This window comes from Rhinolophus sinicus, chromosome 8, assembly GCF_057876585.1.
Source record: "Rhinolophus sinicus isolate RSI-liver-muscle chromosome 8, RSI-T2T, whole genome shotgun sequence".
Lineage (NCBI taxonomy): Eukaryota > Metazoa > Chordata > Mammalia > Chiroptera > Rhinolophidae > Rhinolophus > Rhinolophus sinicus.
Genome location: NC_142508.1, coordinates 36,285,702 through 36,303,490, shown reverse-complemented (window position 1 = coordinate 36,303,490; position 17,789 = coordinate 36,285,702). Strand labels below are relative to the sequence as shown.

General features: G+C 39.9%; 1 protein-coding gene and 1 long non-coding RNA gene across 10 annotated transcripts in view; one reads left to right on the top strand and one right to left on the bottom strand.

The window, feature by feature from the left end:
• The window catches only part of LOC148757524 (zinc finger protein 577-like), a 55,706-nt gene extending 41,448 nt beyond the window's left edge, over nt 1–14,258 (bottom strand). For 5 of the 9 annotated variants that reach the window (XM_088800486.1, XM_088800488.1, XM_088800478.1 and 2 more), the window contains exons 1-5: nt 14,067–14,258; nt 13,080–13,165; nt 7,526–7,721; nt 5,051–5,177; nt 4,681–4,830 (exon numbers count right to left, since the gene is read on the bottom strand). In XM_088800486.1, coding sequence (XP_088656612.1) covers nt 4,681–4,830; nt 5,051–5,177; nt 7,526–7,540 — 292 coding nt within the window. In that variant the 5' untranslated portion in view covers nt 7,541–7,721; nt 13,080–13,165; nt 14,067–14,258. The remainder of the gene's footprint in view (nt 1–4,680; nt 4,831–5,050; nt 5,178–7,525; nt 7,722–13,079; nt 13,166–14,066) is intronic. The other 4 variants (XM_088800480.1, XM_088800482.1, XM_088800479.1 and 1 more) reach the window with 3 other exon arrangements.
• Nucleotides 14,259–14,309: 51 nt separating this feature from the next.
• Nucleotides 14,310–17,507, top strand: LOC148757523 (uncharacterized). Its single transcript, XR_016022187.1, has 3 exons — nt 14,310–14,415; nt 16,694–16,819; nt 17,302–17,507. It is a non-coding gene; the product is annotated as an uncharacterized LOC148757523 (long non-coding RNA).
• The last annotated feature ends 282 nt before the right edge of the window (nt 17,508–17,789 follow it).

Genomic DNA, 17,789 nt, shown 5'->3' with positions numbered 1-17,789 from the left:
GACACATACATGAGTATGTCCATCTGAAATTAAAAATAGGTCCCTGCGCCATTTGCCCACGTCTCAGAGAAGAGTTACAGTTGTACTGACTGCTTGAAATATCATCTTCTCCAATAAGTTTAATCATACTGTGACTTGTACAGTGCTGTCCAATACAACTTACAGCAATGATGGAAATGTTCAGTATCTATGTTTTCCAATATGGTATCCACTAGCTATGTATGGCTATGGAGCACTTGAATACGGCTACAGTGACAGTAGAACTGAATTTGTAATTTTACTTAACAATAATTACATTTAAATTGCTATCTGTGGCCAGTGGACAACACACTGGACAGCACTGGTATAGATCATCATATCTTATATTTGCTATTATGATTTCCTTAATATAGTCATCTCCAAATTTTTTATATTCAACTAATGCTACATTCTTCCTTAATCTCTGTTCCTACATCACCTCTGATACCCATCAATTAAGAGATTCTGAAGAATCATTCCCCAACCAAGAACGAAACATTCAACTGCCTTATCTTTCATTTATCCTAGAATTCTAGGCTATGCCTTGTTATTGCTACAATGCTACAATCCAGCTATCAAGCAAGGCTCTATAAAACTGGCAAAAAAAAGTAAAACGAAACCAAACCCACACTTTCTAAGCCAATAATTAACATAAAATTCAGAGTAACCAGCCATTTCCTTTTACACACCGTATTTCCCCAAAAATAAGACCTAGCCGGATCATCAGCTCTAATACGTCTTTTGGAGCAAAAGTTAATGTAAGACCGGGTACTATATTATATACTATATATTTATATTTAATATATATGTTATATTAAACATATATATTTAATATACATATTATATTAAAATAAGACCTGGTTTTATATTAATTTTTGCTCCAAAAGACATATTAGAGCTGATGGTCTGGCTAGGTCTGATTTTTGGGGAAACACGGTAGTCTTCTACAGGCCAATCTATTAATACTTTCCCACATCAGCTTCCTCATTTCCATCTCCAAAGTCTTCTTTTTTACATCATTACTGACACATAAGGCCTTCCCTTATTTTTATTCCAAACCACGCTATCTTTCTTGCAGAAATTATTTTATCATGCTTCCAAAAAAAGTTCTTTATTCTCTCTGTAACATTTATCAAAGCTCAATTTTCTCTGATTTTGTAAAGCAGTGTCCCTGTCTATGCCTCATAATCAAATGCTAAAAATTTTTAAATTGTATGCACCAAGGTCAACTCTTTCCAAAGGGGATTTTTATACTTGGATGGTATTTCTGTCATTCATTAGATCTGAATCTCTCGGAGCATATGAGAAGCGTGCTTCTTCAACTACAAGGATCAAAGCAGAATTTCCTGGCAAGCCTTTCAAACTTCATATGCTCAGATTACTCCCCGTATCTAGCAAATCAAAAGCTGAGTTTCAAGAGACAAAGCCTATGGGTTGAAAAAGCTCCACATAGTTTACACATATCCCTGACTAAAAAATAAAATTAAGGCAAAAAAGATACAAAACAAGGGCAGCCAGATGGCTCAGTTGGTAAGAGCATGAACTCTTAACAAGGTTGCTGGTTCAATTCCCGCATGGGATGGTGGGCTGTGCCCGCTGCAATGAAGATTGCAAGCGGTGACCAGAATTGGTGCTGAGCTGCACCCTCCACAACTAGACTGAAGGACAATGACTTGGAGCTGATGGGCCCTGGAGAAACACACTGTTCCCCAATATAAAAAAAAAAAAAGAAAAAGAAAAACCAATATAAATATTAAAAAAAAAAAAAGATACAAAACAAAACCTGCTTTCGAGAATGATGTGATGAATGGATGTAATGCTATTTATACTAAGTAAGAATAAGATACAGACCCTTTCCTCTATATGGAAAAAGAAGCCTCATAACAACCAGTTAAATAATACAATAAAATATATGACCGTGACTTAGTACGATGTAGAGACAACGTAGACAGGAAGTCAGGAAAGAGGAAGTTACAAGTGTGCACTGAAGCCTCATGGAGAGAAAAAGAGAGCTCACAGTGAAAGAAGGCACTATCTGGATGTAAAAATGCAACGTGATCAAATGTGTAGATGCCAGTCCTCAGGTTGACTTTATCTGTGGCATTCAATAAAACATATCATTTCCTCCTCCTCTGGAATATGTTTGTCACTTGTTTCTGGGACATCTTCTTCTGACTCTCCTCCTACCATAGCTTGGATACTTCTCATTCTACTTGGCTGGGTTCTTACCTTCTCAACCTCTAAATATACCAGGGTGCCAAAAAAAAAAAATGTATTCAAGTAGACACTTTAGTTAACGTTGCTCAAACGTTGCTTTATAATCAGAAGTGTCTAGGGCTGGCCTGGTGGCTCAGGCGGTTAGAGCTCCGTGCTCCTAACTCCGAAGGCTGCCGGTTCGATTCCCACATGGGCCAGTGGGCTCTCAACCACAAGGTTGCCAGTTCAATTCCTCGAGTCCCGCAAGGGATGGTGGGCTCTGCCCCCTGCAACTAAGATTGAACACGGCACCTTGAGCTGAGCTGCCTCCCGGATGGCTCAGTTGGTTGGAGCATGTCCTCTCAACCACAAGGTTGCCGGTTCTACTCCCGCAAGGGATGGTGGGCTGTGCCCCCTGCAACTAGCAACGGCAACTGGACCTGGAGCTGAGCTGCGCCCTCCACAACTAAGATTGAAAGGACAACAACTTGACTTGGAGAAAAAGTCCTGGAAGTGCACACTGTTCCCCAATAAAGTCCTGTTCCCCTTCCCCAATAAAATCTTAAAAAAAAAAAAAAGAAGTGTCTAGACGTTGATGGTAACCACTTTGACCACCTCTTGTAACTGCAGAAGTCAAATGTGACTTGTAGTCATCTTTTGTTATCAGTATATATATTGAGTATTATAATTTTAATAGTATTTTCCTTTCTTAAAATGTGTATACATTTTTTTTGGCACCCTCTGTATGTTGACCTCTTGTGTTTCCAACCAACACTCACTCCTCAAGTTTTCTCATCAAGTTCCACTCTGCTTTAATGCCCCCACCTGCAGAGAAATGCAGCTGTAACACCAAAAGGAACTAAGAGAAAAACTGAAATGAGCCAATGTATGCAGCAATTGAAACAATGCAAGTCTAATTATCATGGTCTACTTTGAGGTGGGAATTGAGAGTTTCGAATTCTCCAAAGGCTTTTTCAAGCAACAAAAGTGAATAGGAACAGCAAAAACCTTTAGAAATAATAGAACAAATAGGGATTACTCAGGCAACTCAAAAATGATGAGGCACCAGGGTGTAGAGCAGAACCTAAATAAAATGTGCAAAATGTAAAAGGATTCACCAGGATAAAACATGGTCTCAGGTTCTGACACTGAAGCTGAAGGAAAAAGGAGTTCCCTGGGTAATTATTCTGGGTGTGGGTAAAATAGAGTTAGAGGGCAGATTAGAGTATAGAAAGAGAGATTTCAACTTGGGAATACCTGTCGGAATACAGACAGCTTACGTCTTCGGTACATATAAATATACTCTTTGATGGTGAAAACATTATCTGGGAGAAAGAAAGATTCTGGTTTCGCATACAGGAAGTAGGACTTCCCAGGGCAGCTGGGGCAGTGGCTCGCAACATATAGGGGGTTAGAGTGCACATTAGACATTAACGGCCGAGGTCAATCTGGGACTCTTCAGAAGAGAAAAGAAGAGAGCTTAGGCCTTGAGAAGGAATTAAACTTTTATGTGGGGAGCCATGGTTGCAGATAACTCTGAGCCTTATAGAATGGCTCGGTTTATGCTTAACCTAAGGCATTGTCTCTGCCTGCACCTGGAGGGTGCTTGCAGGCTGCTAAGGAATGTGGTGGGAGCGGCCAGTTCCCGGACACAGAAGACTGATGGCTATTCAGGGTAATTGATAAGATAATTACTTTTGGGAGTTTCAGTGATTTTGTATCCTCTATGAAAAAGTTAAAATTTACATTTGTTAAGGTAATGCATGCTTTCTTTGTTAAGTTGCACGTACTCAAACTGCATATATTGGTGAAGAAAAATAAACTCGGGGCTTCAGCATCACTGAAGACCGGCCGCATCAGCATTTGTATGAGTGTCTTTTATCCATTCCCACTCCCCCATTTAGGTACTGATCGACTTGTGGCGGCTGGCCCGTCACACTTCTAATATGAGAATCAAGCAGAAGATTCAAAAAACAGCACCTAGAAGCTAGGGAAGCAGAGAGTGGTAAGTAGATAGAGGTGCCCTGAGAGATGAGGTGGATTGTCAGAGAGGGATATTGGCCCTGTCAAAAGGGCAGAAGTAGAGAGCAGTGCTAAGTGCAAAGCAAGCTGTATGGGTAAAGAGAGGAATTTCATGGCAAGTACGGTGGAGAACAGAAAGTGAGCCTGCTGCAGAAAAAGAAATGGAGAAGACAGGAGCATGCTGGGAAGAATGGAACCAAGTAAGAAATCAAGACAGACTGAAACAAGATCTGGAAAATTGAAAAAAGGAAAACATCACCCTTTAACAGCAGGAAAAGATGACCAGCCCCAACAAAGAACAGAGACACTGAAAGGTGTTAGGTTTCTGAGTCACCAACTGCGGTAAGAAAAGTTATCTAAACATTTCGAAAGTGTCAACCTTTCACTGACCAACTGGAAATTTAGTGTCATCTCTCCCCAATTTCTTGGTTTTCACTCACTCACCTGGACAGGCTGGATTATGGGCTGCTCCCTCTGCTATCCATGGTGGTCCTCCTTGCTCCAACTGGAAGACTGAATCTGGTTTGGTAGCTTGACATCCTGTGAAAGGGAAATCACTGAACACGTGGCACCAAGTATTTACACTTGGGGAATCTACAAAAACGAGAAAATTGTATTTCAGGTACCATATCATTTGTACTTGGTAAAGTAAAAACTTTTACTTGGAAAGGAAGAGCATATATTCTGGGACCAAACAGGACAATAAAAATGTATCACCCACAGTGCTTTAGTCCAAACCATGAAATATTTCAGGAACCCTACAGAGTTCACTGAATGAGAAAGAAAAGGCAACCAATTGTGAAGGTGTCCTTACCTAATGACACTAGGTTGCTGTAGTTCTCCAACATTACATCCCTGTAGAGGTCCTTCTGAGATGAATCCAATAACTGCCACTCTTCCCAGGTGAAGCCCACAGCCACGTCCTCGAATGATAACGATCCCTGTAAATAACAAATTCCAATGCAATCTCAGGTGGAATAGACGATATGGAAAAAAGGAACAACAGCATGTTGTGATCATTCTCCCCAGGAGAAATTCTGCACACTGTGACTATTTCACATACCATAGGGCCACATGTCTTAGTTCATTCATGTTACTATAAGGAACTACCTCAGCTAGGTAGCTTATAAAAACAGAAATTTATTTCTCACAGTTGTGGAAGCTGGGAAGTCTAAGATCAAGGTGCCAGCATGGTTGTATTCTGGTGACAGCCCACTTCCTGGTTCATATTGGGCACCTTCTTGCTATGTCCTCACATGGTGGAAGGGTGAGGGATCACTGTGGGGTCTCTCTTATAAGAACACTAATTCTATTCATGCAGGCTTCACTCTCATGACCTACACACCTCCCAGAGGCCCCACCTCCTAATACCATCATCTTTGGGGGTTAAGATTTCAACATACAAATTTTGTGAGTACACAAACATTCAGACCAGAGCACATGGAATTTTACTAATTAGTTCTCCCTCACATATAAGAGTACTAGAATACTATTTGCATACACAAAACAATGTGTAGTAAGAATGGCCACTATTTGTATGTAAGTGAAAAACTATCAATAATCTAAACATCCATCAAAAGCAGACAGTACAGCACCTCCCTGCTATAAAATACAAACAAACATTAAAATCAATGACGTAGATGTAAACATAGTTATAGCAATAATATGCAAGGCATTCTATTAAGCAAAAAGGATTAAACCTCCAAATTGTATCTATAATACGGTCCCAGACATGTAAAAATATCTTTATATATATCATATATGTATAAACACAAATGTACACATATAAAAATGTATATAAATATATTCTACCACACGTCAATTACAGAAAGAAACTGGTTGGAGACGCAAACTACTAACATTTGTTACCCCCTGGGTGGAAGGTTGGGCAGAAAAAAGGTGAAAGGATATGTTCTCTTTTGGTGCAAAACTTGTGTTTGCCTGAATCTCTTGCATGCAAATGTAGCCATGTATCATTTAAGTAATTAAAAATACAAAGACCAAAACAAGAATAATTGGCTCTGGCTTCATTTTTTAACCTGGGATTAAGAAGGGAACATTTCTGGGCTGGCCCGGTGGCTCAGGTGGTTGGAGCGCTGTGCTCCTAACACCGAGGTTGCTGGTTCGATTCCCACATGGGCCAGTGAGCTGCACCCTCTACAGCTAAGATTGTGAACAATGGCTCTCCCTGGTGCTGGGCTGCCGTGAGCAGCCAGAGGTCAGCGTGAGCTGCCATGGGCTGCTGTGTGCTGCCATGAGTGGCCAGTGGCCAGCGTGAGTGGTCGGCAGCCAGTAGCCGGCGAGAGCTGCTGTGAGCTGCCAACCAACAACTGGCGACCGATTGCATCAGCGGGGATGGGGGGTGGGGGGGACGGGGGGGAAGCGCAAGGCTCATTAATACTAGCATGGGCCAGGGAGCTGTGTCCTACACAACTAGACTGAGAAACAACAGCTTGAACCGGGGGGGGGGGGGGGGGGGTATGGGAGGAGGAAGAAGGGGGGAGAAAAAAAGGAAGGGAACATTTCTGTCAATATCTGTACACCAAGCTGTTCTCAAAGAACGGAACTTTCAGGTGTCTCCTGTCAAATCAGTAACAAAAATCTAGTTGAGAGAATTTTTCTTCATGGAGGACCACTCATAGGTCAAGCAGCATATTCATTCTATTGGATAATCCAGGCTTTACCCCTGGCTAACGTCGCATCACCAGAAGGCTCTGTCGTCAAGGCACACTGCTTTTGAAGAATTCTGCCCAATCAAATTCTGCTTTGGCATTAGCCCCTTAGCTTACTCCAAGGAACACAGCAAGAAAAAGCCAAAGGAAACTTCCTATGCCTTTATTACATGACTAATATTGAGGACATTGTCTACCATAAAATCTCTCTGTAGAGCCAGCAAAAGAAATTTCTAAAGATCTAAGAGCAATGAAATGTTTACTTCCCCTAAGAACTTGTTTGCTTACTCCTCACAGACATTGCAAATCATGCAGCTTTTCATTTTTATCTTGTTATTATGGCTGCCAAGAAAAGTAGATGCAAGTTAAAAGCTAAGGCAACCCACAGGATCTTACACAGTCACTTATCTATGTCCCAACATTAAGAACTATGTGTGAACCCTATGACTTACATATCTCAGACTTCCTAATTTGTCCTGTTTTTAAGATTATATCTAACTTAATGTTCCGACAGATCCTAAGTTTTATCAACATATACTGTCTCATGTCATCAGACATTAGAAGCTTCCATAAATCCACTGGGAAACAAAGGATAAAATAGGTAAAACAAACCTTACCTGGGCCTTGATCATTTCGTCAAGTTCTAAAGAAACACTGCAATTCTAGGCTGTGCTCTGTCCACTGTCTCTCTGAGCCTGCCAGGAAGTTGCGGTCAGATATCTCAGGTCAGGCTGCTGCCAGAAACGATGTTCTCCCAAACCTGGAACCTTCTTCTTCTAGTACTAAAAATATCTTGTTCCTGTAGACTAGAACCTGTGGGTTCAAAAGCAAATTGAGTTACAAGAGGACATGTACCCAGGACCACAGTTCTCTCTTGCCATGTGGACTCACTCTAACATTAGGCCCTAATATTTCACCTGTCTCTTTACACCTGGAAGCTTTTACATCACGGGACCTGTGCTCCATAGGAAGATATGGAATGGGCGAGAGGACTGTCTTTTTTTGGTAAAGTTGGAATAGAATGGATGTGAAAGAGGAGATGGGAAATAAAAACCAGCTCATGGTCTTGTCCACAGCCAAGTTTTCACATAGATCAACTTTAGGAAAGTAATGTATAGAGTGGTGACTCTGGAAACTGACTTAAAAGGTGGCTGTGCCAGGCCAGCCCAGTGCCTCAGGTAGTTGGAGTGCTGTGCTCCTAATGCAGAGGTCGCAGGTTCGATTCCCACATGGGCCAGTGAACTGCGCCCTCTACAGCTAAGATTGTGAACAAAGCTCTCCCTGGAGCTGGGCTGCCCTAAGCAGCCAAAGGTTGGTGTGAGCTGACCTTGGCTGCTGTGTGCTGCTGCAGGGCTACTGTGTGCCACCATGAGTGGCCGGTGGCCAGCGTGAGTGGCTGGCAGGCAGCCAGCGAGAGCTTCCATGAGCTGCTATGAGCAACAAACCAACGACTGGCGACCAACTGCGGGGGAGGGGAAGCGCAAGGCTTATAATACCAGCATGGGCCAGGGAGCTGTGTCCTACACAACTAGACCGAGAAACAACGGCTTGAACTGGAGGGGGTGGGGGAGGGAAGGTGGAAGAAAGGGGGGAAAAAAGAGGGGGGAAAAAAAAAACACCTGTGCCCACATGCACCTAAATTTGTGTATGTTGTACTGGGGCCATTATTCTACTTGAAGACCAAGGTACTAAACAAATCATAAGCAGCGTCTTATATAATCTTCAATACTAATCTGTAAGATACTCATTATTATCTCCATCATTTTAAACAGTAAGCTGAGGCTTGGTCAGGTGAAGTGCCACACAGGTTAACATCTTTTCTAAGCAGCCATGTGGGAATTTGAATCTATGTCTGCCTCTGTCCATTATGCCATTTCTCTCTTCCAAGTCTCACAATAGAAATGTACTCTCCTTCTCACACACTTTAAGAACTTTCCTTCCCGGTGCTGTGAGTGGCCATACTGTGGAGTGGTCATGCATTCACAGTTGCAAAAACAGAGCTCCTGGAATCAGCTCTTGTAATCACTGTGCACACCAGCCAGCAACTTCCACAGGCAGCCCCATCATCCTTGCCTCAGAAGCAGATCAGATTTCAGTCTCCCCAAGAGCCAAGCTCTGGAGCCATGCCAGAACTCACACCCTGAGGACACCACACCGTGAGGTCAACTTGAGTTCTGCTTTCACCCCATGAGGCAACAAATTATTCTCAAAGACTCCCTCTCTAGCCCTCCAGTATCCTCCATACCCAGAGAGCTCATCTCCAACCCATTCTGTTTGGTAAATAAATTATCAATGTTTGCCCAATATTACTGTAGACCCAGAAAACCTAAGTAATTTAAATGAACAAGAATTTAAAAAAAAAAAGATTTTAGTCAGGGGTTGAATCTGACACAGAAGAAATGTTAATATTCCTTTACATAAATATTGATAAATACTGTCAGTATTATATGGTAGAATATTACTGGGGGATATTCTCACATTACATATTGAACATTTTCTTTCTTTTTTTTTTTTTTTTTGAACATTTTCAAAATAAGCATCACCTCTGACCCAATGTTCTGTTTTTGGGGATTTAAGCAAAGTAAATAGTCACAAAGTAAGCAAAAACATATAGTAAGGTACTACTGTTTAGGTCCACTGATAGAGGATTAACTGAATAAATAATTATAATTCATCTAATGGAGTATGTGATTCTTTAACATGTTAACACACATTTACTGAAAAATATCCATAATATCCAACTCAATGAACGAAGCACATTTCTACTCATTACGTATATATAATATGATTCTGCATTTCTGCAAAAGTAAAACAGTATATCTGTGTGTGTGTGTGTGTGTGTGTGTGTCTGTGTGTGTATGTGTGTAAACACACTTCACAAAAGGAAATATAACAATGTTAATTGTTATGGCTGATCCAACAGATTGGGAAAGTGAATTTTACATCTTTTTTTTTCAATAAGCACAGGATTTTTAACTTAAAATTACATTTTTAATTAAAAAAATTTTAATTAAATTTTTAAATTAAAACATTTTAAATTAAAAAATTTTAAATTAAAAAATAAATCTTCACTTGAAATAAAAGTAAAGATGCTGCCAAGTCATTACAAAATTGATTGCCATACATGCTTTGGAAGGAATGAAGAGGAAGGGAACATGTCCTTTGTTGCATAGGATGTCCTATCTTCTGGATTTGGCTGATTACTTAATCATGGTGTAGTCTAACTTATTCTTCCTTACCTCTATACTCTTTATTTTTCCTATAAACTGGGAAGTTGAATTTAGAGATTTGAGTACTTCCATATTTACCTAGGCAAGAATCCTACATTAATGGTGATGTATACTTCTTATTGCAAATTATTAAGAGGTATAAGGAAAAAAGAAAAAATGGAAGCAGGACTATTATAGAATAAGAGAGATCTAAGAGATATAACAAGCAAATGAAATGCATGAACATTATCTGGATCATGATTCAAACAATCTAATGGAAAAAGAGAACTTTGAGACGATCAGGAAAAAACTGAATATGGACTAGGTAGTGGATGAATAAAAGAATTATTATTAATTTTGATACATTGCAAAATGACCTGCTGGTTATAAATTCTTAAATGACCTTACATCTTAGAGATGCATACTGAAACATTTACAAGTTTAAGAACATGAAGCCTTGAATTTGTTATGAAATTCTCCAGAAGAAAAACAAAAGTGGTAGAGGCATAGATGAACATGACTGGCCGTGAGTTGATAATTGTTGAAACTGAGTGACTGGCACATATTGTACTATTCTCTCTATACTCTGAATTTCCATGAAAAAAAGTTAAAAATAGAAAGCTATCAGGGCCTGATGAGTTCTACCTCATCTTTACAGGACACACGATTCCAATATGCTATCAACTCTCAGATCACAGGAAAAGAGGAAAATTTTCTTTACTAATTGTATGAAGCAGCATTCCAAAACACTAATCAACAGGTTAGAAAAAAGAGAATAATAGAGATAGATGCTTATACATTGATTTCATCCTTCCGTCTTTTTTAATATACGTATTTAAGGCTATAAATTCCCTCCACTGACTGCTTTAGTTGAATTCAACAAGAGTTGACATGTAGGATTATTATTAAAATGCAATTCAACACATACTCATTGTAATATTTTTTTGATGATTATTTAAACGTGTACGGCGTACTTGCCAAACAAATTGGGATTTTCTACTTATTTTGGTATTGCTTTATCACTTAATTCCCCATTAATTAGAGAAGATAGTCTATATGATTTCAATCCTTTGAAATCTGTTTAGATTTGCTTTATGGCCCACTACTTTGTATTGCATATAAATATCAAATCACTATGCTGTACACCTGAAACTAATATAATATTGTAAGTCAATTACACTTCAATAAATAAATAATTTGAAAAATAATAAATATTCTATGTGCATTTGAAAAAAATTGTTGGGTGAAGTGTTTTATATTGGTCAAGTTAATCATGTTATTCAAATCTTTCAGCACTATGGCAGGCTGGTGATCTGTTTTTGTAAATATGTTTCATTGTAACACAGCCATATCCATTTGTTTATGTGTTCTGGGGATACTTTGAAATTACAGTGGCAGAGTTCAGTAAGTGCAGACAGACCATCTGGCCAGCAGAGCCTAAAATATTTACTTTTTGCCCCTTTACAGAAAAAGTTTGCTGACCCCTGTTAATCTACAGCCTTCGAGCCTTCTGTCTCCTTGTTCTGTTACTGAGAGAGGTATGTTAACAACCTCCCATTATGACTGAGCATTTGACACTTCTCCTTGTATCTAGAATAACCTACACTTCAGGAATTCTACTAAGTATATACCCAACAGAACGTTCAAGCACCAAAATGCATGTAAAAAAATGTTCTTATCAGCGTTATTCATAATAGACATAAGCCCGTGGTAACCCAAATGTCTGTAAATAGCAAAATGGATAAATAAATTGGGATATAATCATACAATGGAATATTACAATCATTGCATGATTATAATCATACAACAGAATATTATAAAGAAATGAACTGCATCTCTATGCAACAACTTAGATGAATTTCACAACAAAATATTGAGCAAAAGAAGCCAAACACAAAAGAACATTACCGTATGATTCCATTTATATAATGTTAGCAATCAGACAAATTTAATATATTTTAAGGATAAGTACCTCTGGAGAGGAGAAAGGAGATTAGGATGAGGCGGGGACTTCCACGGCGCTGTAATAGTCTATTTTTTATTTTTAGTGTTATATTTGAAAAAACTTTTAAAGAAAAGTACAGCTGAGTTCCACTTATAAATGTAGAAGCAAAATTTTTATTTTATTATGAAAAATTTTAAGCAAAGAAAAAAACACAGTATAATTAAACCCCATATACAAAAAAACAAAGAACAGTATAATCAAACTCCACATATCCATCATGCGACTTCAATACTTATCAACTCAAACGTAATTTTGTTTTAACTACACTACCACTCATTCCTCCTTCACCAATGGATTATTTTGAAGCAAATCCAAGACATCTTTTCATTTCCAGATGCAAAAATATTAAATAAAATATTGGCAAATAGAATCCAACCCCATATTAAAACAACAAATCATTATGGATAAGTATATAAAATATTGGGAATCTAGCAACATAAATCACAGAAAATTTTAAAGAGAGAGAAAAGCTATGAATGAGAGTAATTTTAAAGTTAAAAAGGCTTTGAGGGGATCTAATGCACAGCATGGTGACCATAGTTAACAATAGTGTATTATACTTGAAAGTTGCTAATAGAGTAGATCTTAAATGTTCTCACCACAAAAAGGAAATGGTAATTATGTGATATGATGCAGGTGTTAGCTAATGCTATGGTAGGAATCATTTTGCAATAAAGTGTGTCAAATCAACATGTTGTACACCTTAAACTTATACAACATTAGAAGTCATTCCTATCACAATAAAGCTGGGGGCGGGGGTGGAAGCCTTTGAGAAAGAGGAACAAAAACTTGATAAATTGCAGTTATCATTTATTCAGACTCTACTACATACCAGGCACTATACCCTGTACTTAAAGAACATTTGCACATTTACTCTTCATAACAACTCTATGAAGTAGGAATTATGACAACTTTTTTCAAAATGAGGAAGATTGACTCAGAGATTAACCTACTCACCAGAGGCAGAAGCAGGCTCTTCTTACTCCACAGTCCATACCCTTGTCACTTGACCAAAAAGATTTGCAGATGACAAAAATGCTCAACTAGAAAACATAAAGGAATCAACTTAGAAGCTATTAGTAACAACATGAGTAGAATGAGGTGACAACATAAGTATGTCTTTTTAGTTTTTGCTCTTATGCATTACATAAAATTAGAAGAAACAAAAAAGGAGTAGGGTCATACGAAAAAAAAAAAGGCACCATTTATAATTATAACAAAAGTGAAAACTATTTAAGAATAAACATAACCAGATCTGTCCAAGGCACATATGGAAAAACACCACAGCTCATCAAAGAAAGTAACTTGGGTTAAAGGAAATCCATCACACGTGCCTGAAAGTGTTGTAGCTATGTCTACAAAAATTAAAGCACCCACTTGATGAAACACAACTACAACAGTTTAAAGAGAGGAAATTTCTAGAGTTTGTAATATGGAAATGGTTACGATAGGATGTTAGAGTAAAATGTATAAAACTACACCAATGCCTACACACCTGGTCCTAATATTAAAAATGAAATATACTAACTTTTAACAAAAGTTATTTTCTGGATTATTTAGAGGCTTATTTAGGAGGATGGGGGTACCATTATTTGGGTCTCAATGAACCTGAAAACAAAATTTCAGTAGGAATAGACAGGAAACAGGGACACAAGAGGACCTGAAACCCCATCTCTAAAATTAAGCATGCCATTAGCAATAAACACGGAATTCCCCAAACGCTGTCCCCAACACTAACGCGGCTCCCGTTTCCCCCGGCCACGGACACCCCAAACGCTACTCTCCAACAAAGACACTCCAACTGCTCGTCCCAGCACAGAACACCACTAACTCCCCTCCACCAGGAACCCTCAACATTGACCACCCCCAACAAAGATTTCCACTCGCTTCCCCCAACACAGGGCCCTGTGCGTTTCAGAACAACAAAAACCCCAACGCGCTCACCGTGGTCCCGAAACGCCCGGAACCCGACACTGATCTGACCACTGACCTACGTTTTCCCGCTGAAGACAAATCATGGAATCACTTCTCTAAACACTGCTTTAGGGTCCACAACCCCGAGGCCGCACCTCAACATCTGTCTGCAGCCTCAGAAGCTGAAAGGATGGCGGCCGACGAAGGTCAGTACGCGTCATCCCGGAGTCTCGGACTCTGGCTTTACGTCGTCCTTCTATGACGTAGAATTGTCGCGCCCCATTCGAGGCTATTTACCGGGAGCAGCCATCTTCCGACCTACTGCGGTAGGGCCGGCGTAATCGCCCTTTCCCGGCTTTTCCCGGGAAGCATCCAGACGGTGAGAAGCTACTACTGAAAACTACCTGTTTAACCTCATTCCCAAACCACTTGACTCCCTGGGACTCCCCACTGCGCAGCATTCGCCAGGGGTGCTACACACACTGCTTAGCTACTCAGAAACTCAAGCCTGCCCCAGTCTCTCCTCAGGCAGGGCAGAGATGGTCCCAGACATTAAGCCAGTTTGAGCCGAAGGCCAGAAGGCAGCTAAGCGGGTGCGGTCATCTTAGAGTAAATTCCACCGGGAGGGAATCTGAGCAGTCCCGAACAATCGGTGGAGAACGGACTATTATCCTGGGAATTGTGGCAGGAAGGGTGTGAGGACAGAGCCCCAGAAAGCAGTTTCCAGGCTCTCGGCCTCATGTGGAAAGGTGCTGGCTCAGGTAGTAAATGGCCATCAACTGTGATTGGGTGGCCATCAGCTGTGGCTAGTTGGCCGTCAGCTGTAACCAGTGAGCCATTGGCCACTAATATAACTGCTGTGGCTACGTTAAACTAAAATGGGGGCCTAGCAAGAAGATGGTGGCTGAGCTAGCAAGAGCGGATTGCAGAGAGGCGGATGCCGCCAGAGAGAATATAGTGGTATGACTCCCCTACCTATGGCTCCATGGGTGTTCCTTTTTGGCTTCACCATATCCTGCGTTCTTATGTGGCGAGCGGGAGCTGAGACCCGCAGGCTGCCCTGCACGACAAAGGAGCTTTGTGGAGGAAGCGGCATTTTTGGCCAGTCTAGGGTTTAGAGATGCACTGAAGATGGCATTGATCAGAGAGTTGGTAATACGGGCAGGATTATAAAGTTCTTGTTATGGCCGGGTGGAGGAAAATGGGCATCACGGTTGATCAGGGGGCCGGCAAGAGGGCCTGAGCCAACGGAGAAGCTTGGCTCTCTCTCCCTTCCACCAAGGCGTGGGTGGAACCAAAGGCAAATCAAGCTTTTTCTTCCACAAAGATGGCAAATACCTTGAATCAAAAGCTCTGACAAATGGTCTGTTTGATATTGCAGCCCAAATTCCCAGCGCAAAACTCACTCTCCGTAATTGTACAACCAGGCTGAGAGTACCTTCAAACTAAAGGGATTGATCATTCATTCACACACCCAACAGATGTTTACTATTCTTGCTATACATCAAACATCGTTCTGCTGCTGGGGATACAAAAGCTATAAATGCAGATAAAAAAACCCATTCTTTGTGGAGTTTTACATTCTGCTGTAGGATATCACATGAAATTGCTGGTTTGATTTCCTCATTCCAGCAAAAGTGTTATAATTCCCACCTATGAAACTGGATGGCAGAGCACTGAACCAGAGACCGTTATTCTCAAACTTTAATAAGATCTAATGGAAGTTGCTAATTTTGGATTTGCTTGGGATCCAGCACTCCTTTCATAGAGATATAGAAATGTCTATACTACCCTTAACCTTAAACAAATAGACAACCAGGTATTTCTCCAGCAAAATAAGTTTATTTGGGAGCAAAAAAGAATTAACAATTTTGGACATGAAAGCTAGGGCAGAACCATAGGCAAGTCCAGAGAACAAAGGAGTATAATGGTTTTTATAGAGGAAAAGGTGGAGGCAGTTGGAGGGGCTGTTGAAACAAAATTGTAGTGGCTTCTCACTGGCCCAGTTGTAATAGTCTCTCATTGGTTGAGTGGTTGTCTGGAGAGGAGACAATATTCCTGCTGGAGTGGTAGAGTAGAAACGTCTTCCTGTTGGAGATGGAAAGTATGTCTCTTCCAGTTTGGGGTTCTTAACAATGAGTGACAGGGTGTGCGATCTCCCCCTACAGGCCCTCCCAACTCTATTTAGTTAATGTTTCCTTTATTTCACACCCCTGCTCCCCCATTGTATTTTGGAAGCATGTAACTTCTCTGGTTTCACAGGTTCACAGCTGGAGAGGAATTTTGCCTTGGTAAATTGTACCTCAAGTCTCACCCATATCTGATTTAGGTGATTTTTAAGTAAGACTTTGGACTATAGATGTTAATGCTGGAATAAGTTAAGATTTTTGAGGCTGTCAGGGTGGAATGCATGTATTTTGAATGCAAGAAGGACTTGGATTTGGCAGGAGCAGGGGGTCAGGGGTGGAATGTTATAGACTGAATGTTTGTATCCCCCAGATTCATGCATTGAAGCCTTAACACCCAGTGTGGCTATATTTGGAGATGGGGCGCTAAAGAAGAAATTAAGGTTAAATTTGTCATAAAGATAACACTGTGATCCAGTAAATTTAGTGTCCATATAAGAAGAAACACCAGAGAACTCTTGTCTTTTTCAGTTCAGATAAACTGAGGAAAGGCCATGTGACAACATTGAAGATTGTTCTCTGCAAACCAGGAACAGGATCCTCACAAGAAACCAAATCTGCTGGAACCTTGATCTTGGACTTCTGGTCTCCAGAAATGTGAGAAAATTAATTTCTGTTGTTTAAGCTATCCACTCTATGGTATTTGTTATGACAACCAGACAGTGGTAAATTACATTGCTTAGAAAATTAGACACATTTTAATTTACTTTGCATTCTTTGGATAAACCCAATGTAGTCTTGAAGTATTTACCTCTTTTGAATATTGCTTATGTGTTCATTAAAAACCTGGGAAACATTTGTGGGATCATGGTAGAAGGAATATAGTTTTGCATTAGGCATATTTAATAACATGGGCTTACCACGAATTGATTCTGGCTTTAATGTATGAGCTCAATTAGAGTGCTTCTAACAGTTTGGTTGACTGGACATGACTCAAAGGTGGCCTACACTAAATAAAGTTTAAATGCCAGAAATTCCTTCTAATTCTGTAAAGTATCCAAAGATATATGGGGTTAGGAATGCTGATGTTGATTTATCATGTAAAACCATCTTACCCATCCCCTAAATATGTATCCTAGGAGCATCTAGAAGAGTCTCTTCAATGAAGCTGATCTTGCTACAGAAAATGGAAGTATACTATAAGATTCTGTTACTATACATGAAGAGGTATAACAACACTTGAACGTATACTCATCAGCTAATGATGCAGGCTGTAAATTCAAGGAATCACGTAACAACAAAGTTATATCTAATATGCCAATAAAGGAGATAAGTAATCATAAAACATACTCAGTTACTTCAAAAGAAGGTAGAAAAATAAAAGGGGAGCAAAAAACCAGATGGGATAAATAGGATATCTCATGTTATCAATTTAAACTTAACCACGTTAATTCTCACATTAAATGCAAATGATCTAAATACAAGAAAAAGACAGATTGTCAACTATATGGTGCCTACAAGAAACCCCCTTTAAATACTAAGTCACAAATAGGTTATAAGTAAGCCATGTAAGTGGAGATATGAAAGATAAAAAGAAAGGCCTAAGTCAAAAACTACAATTTCTGAG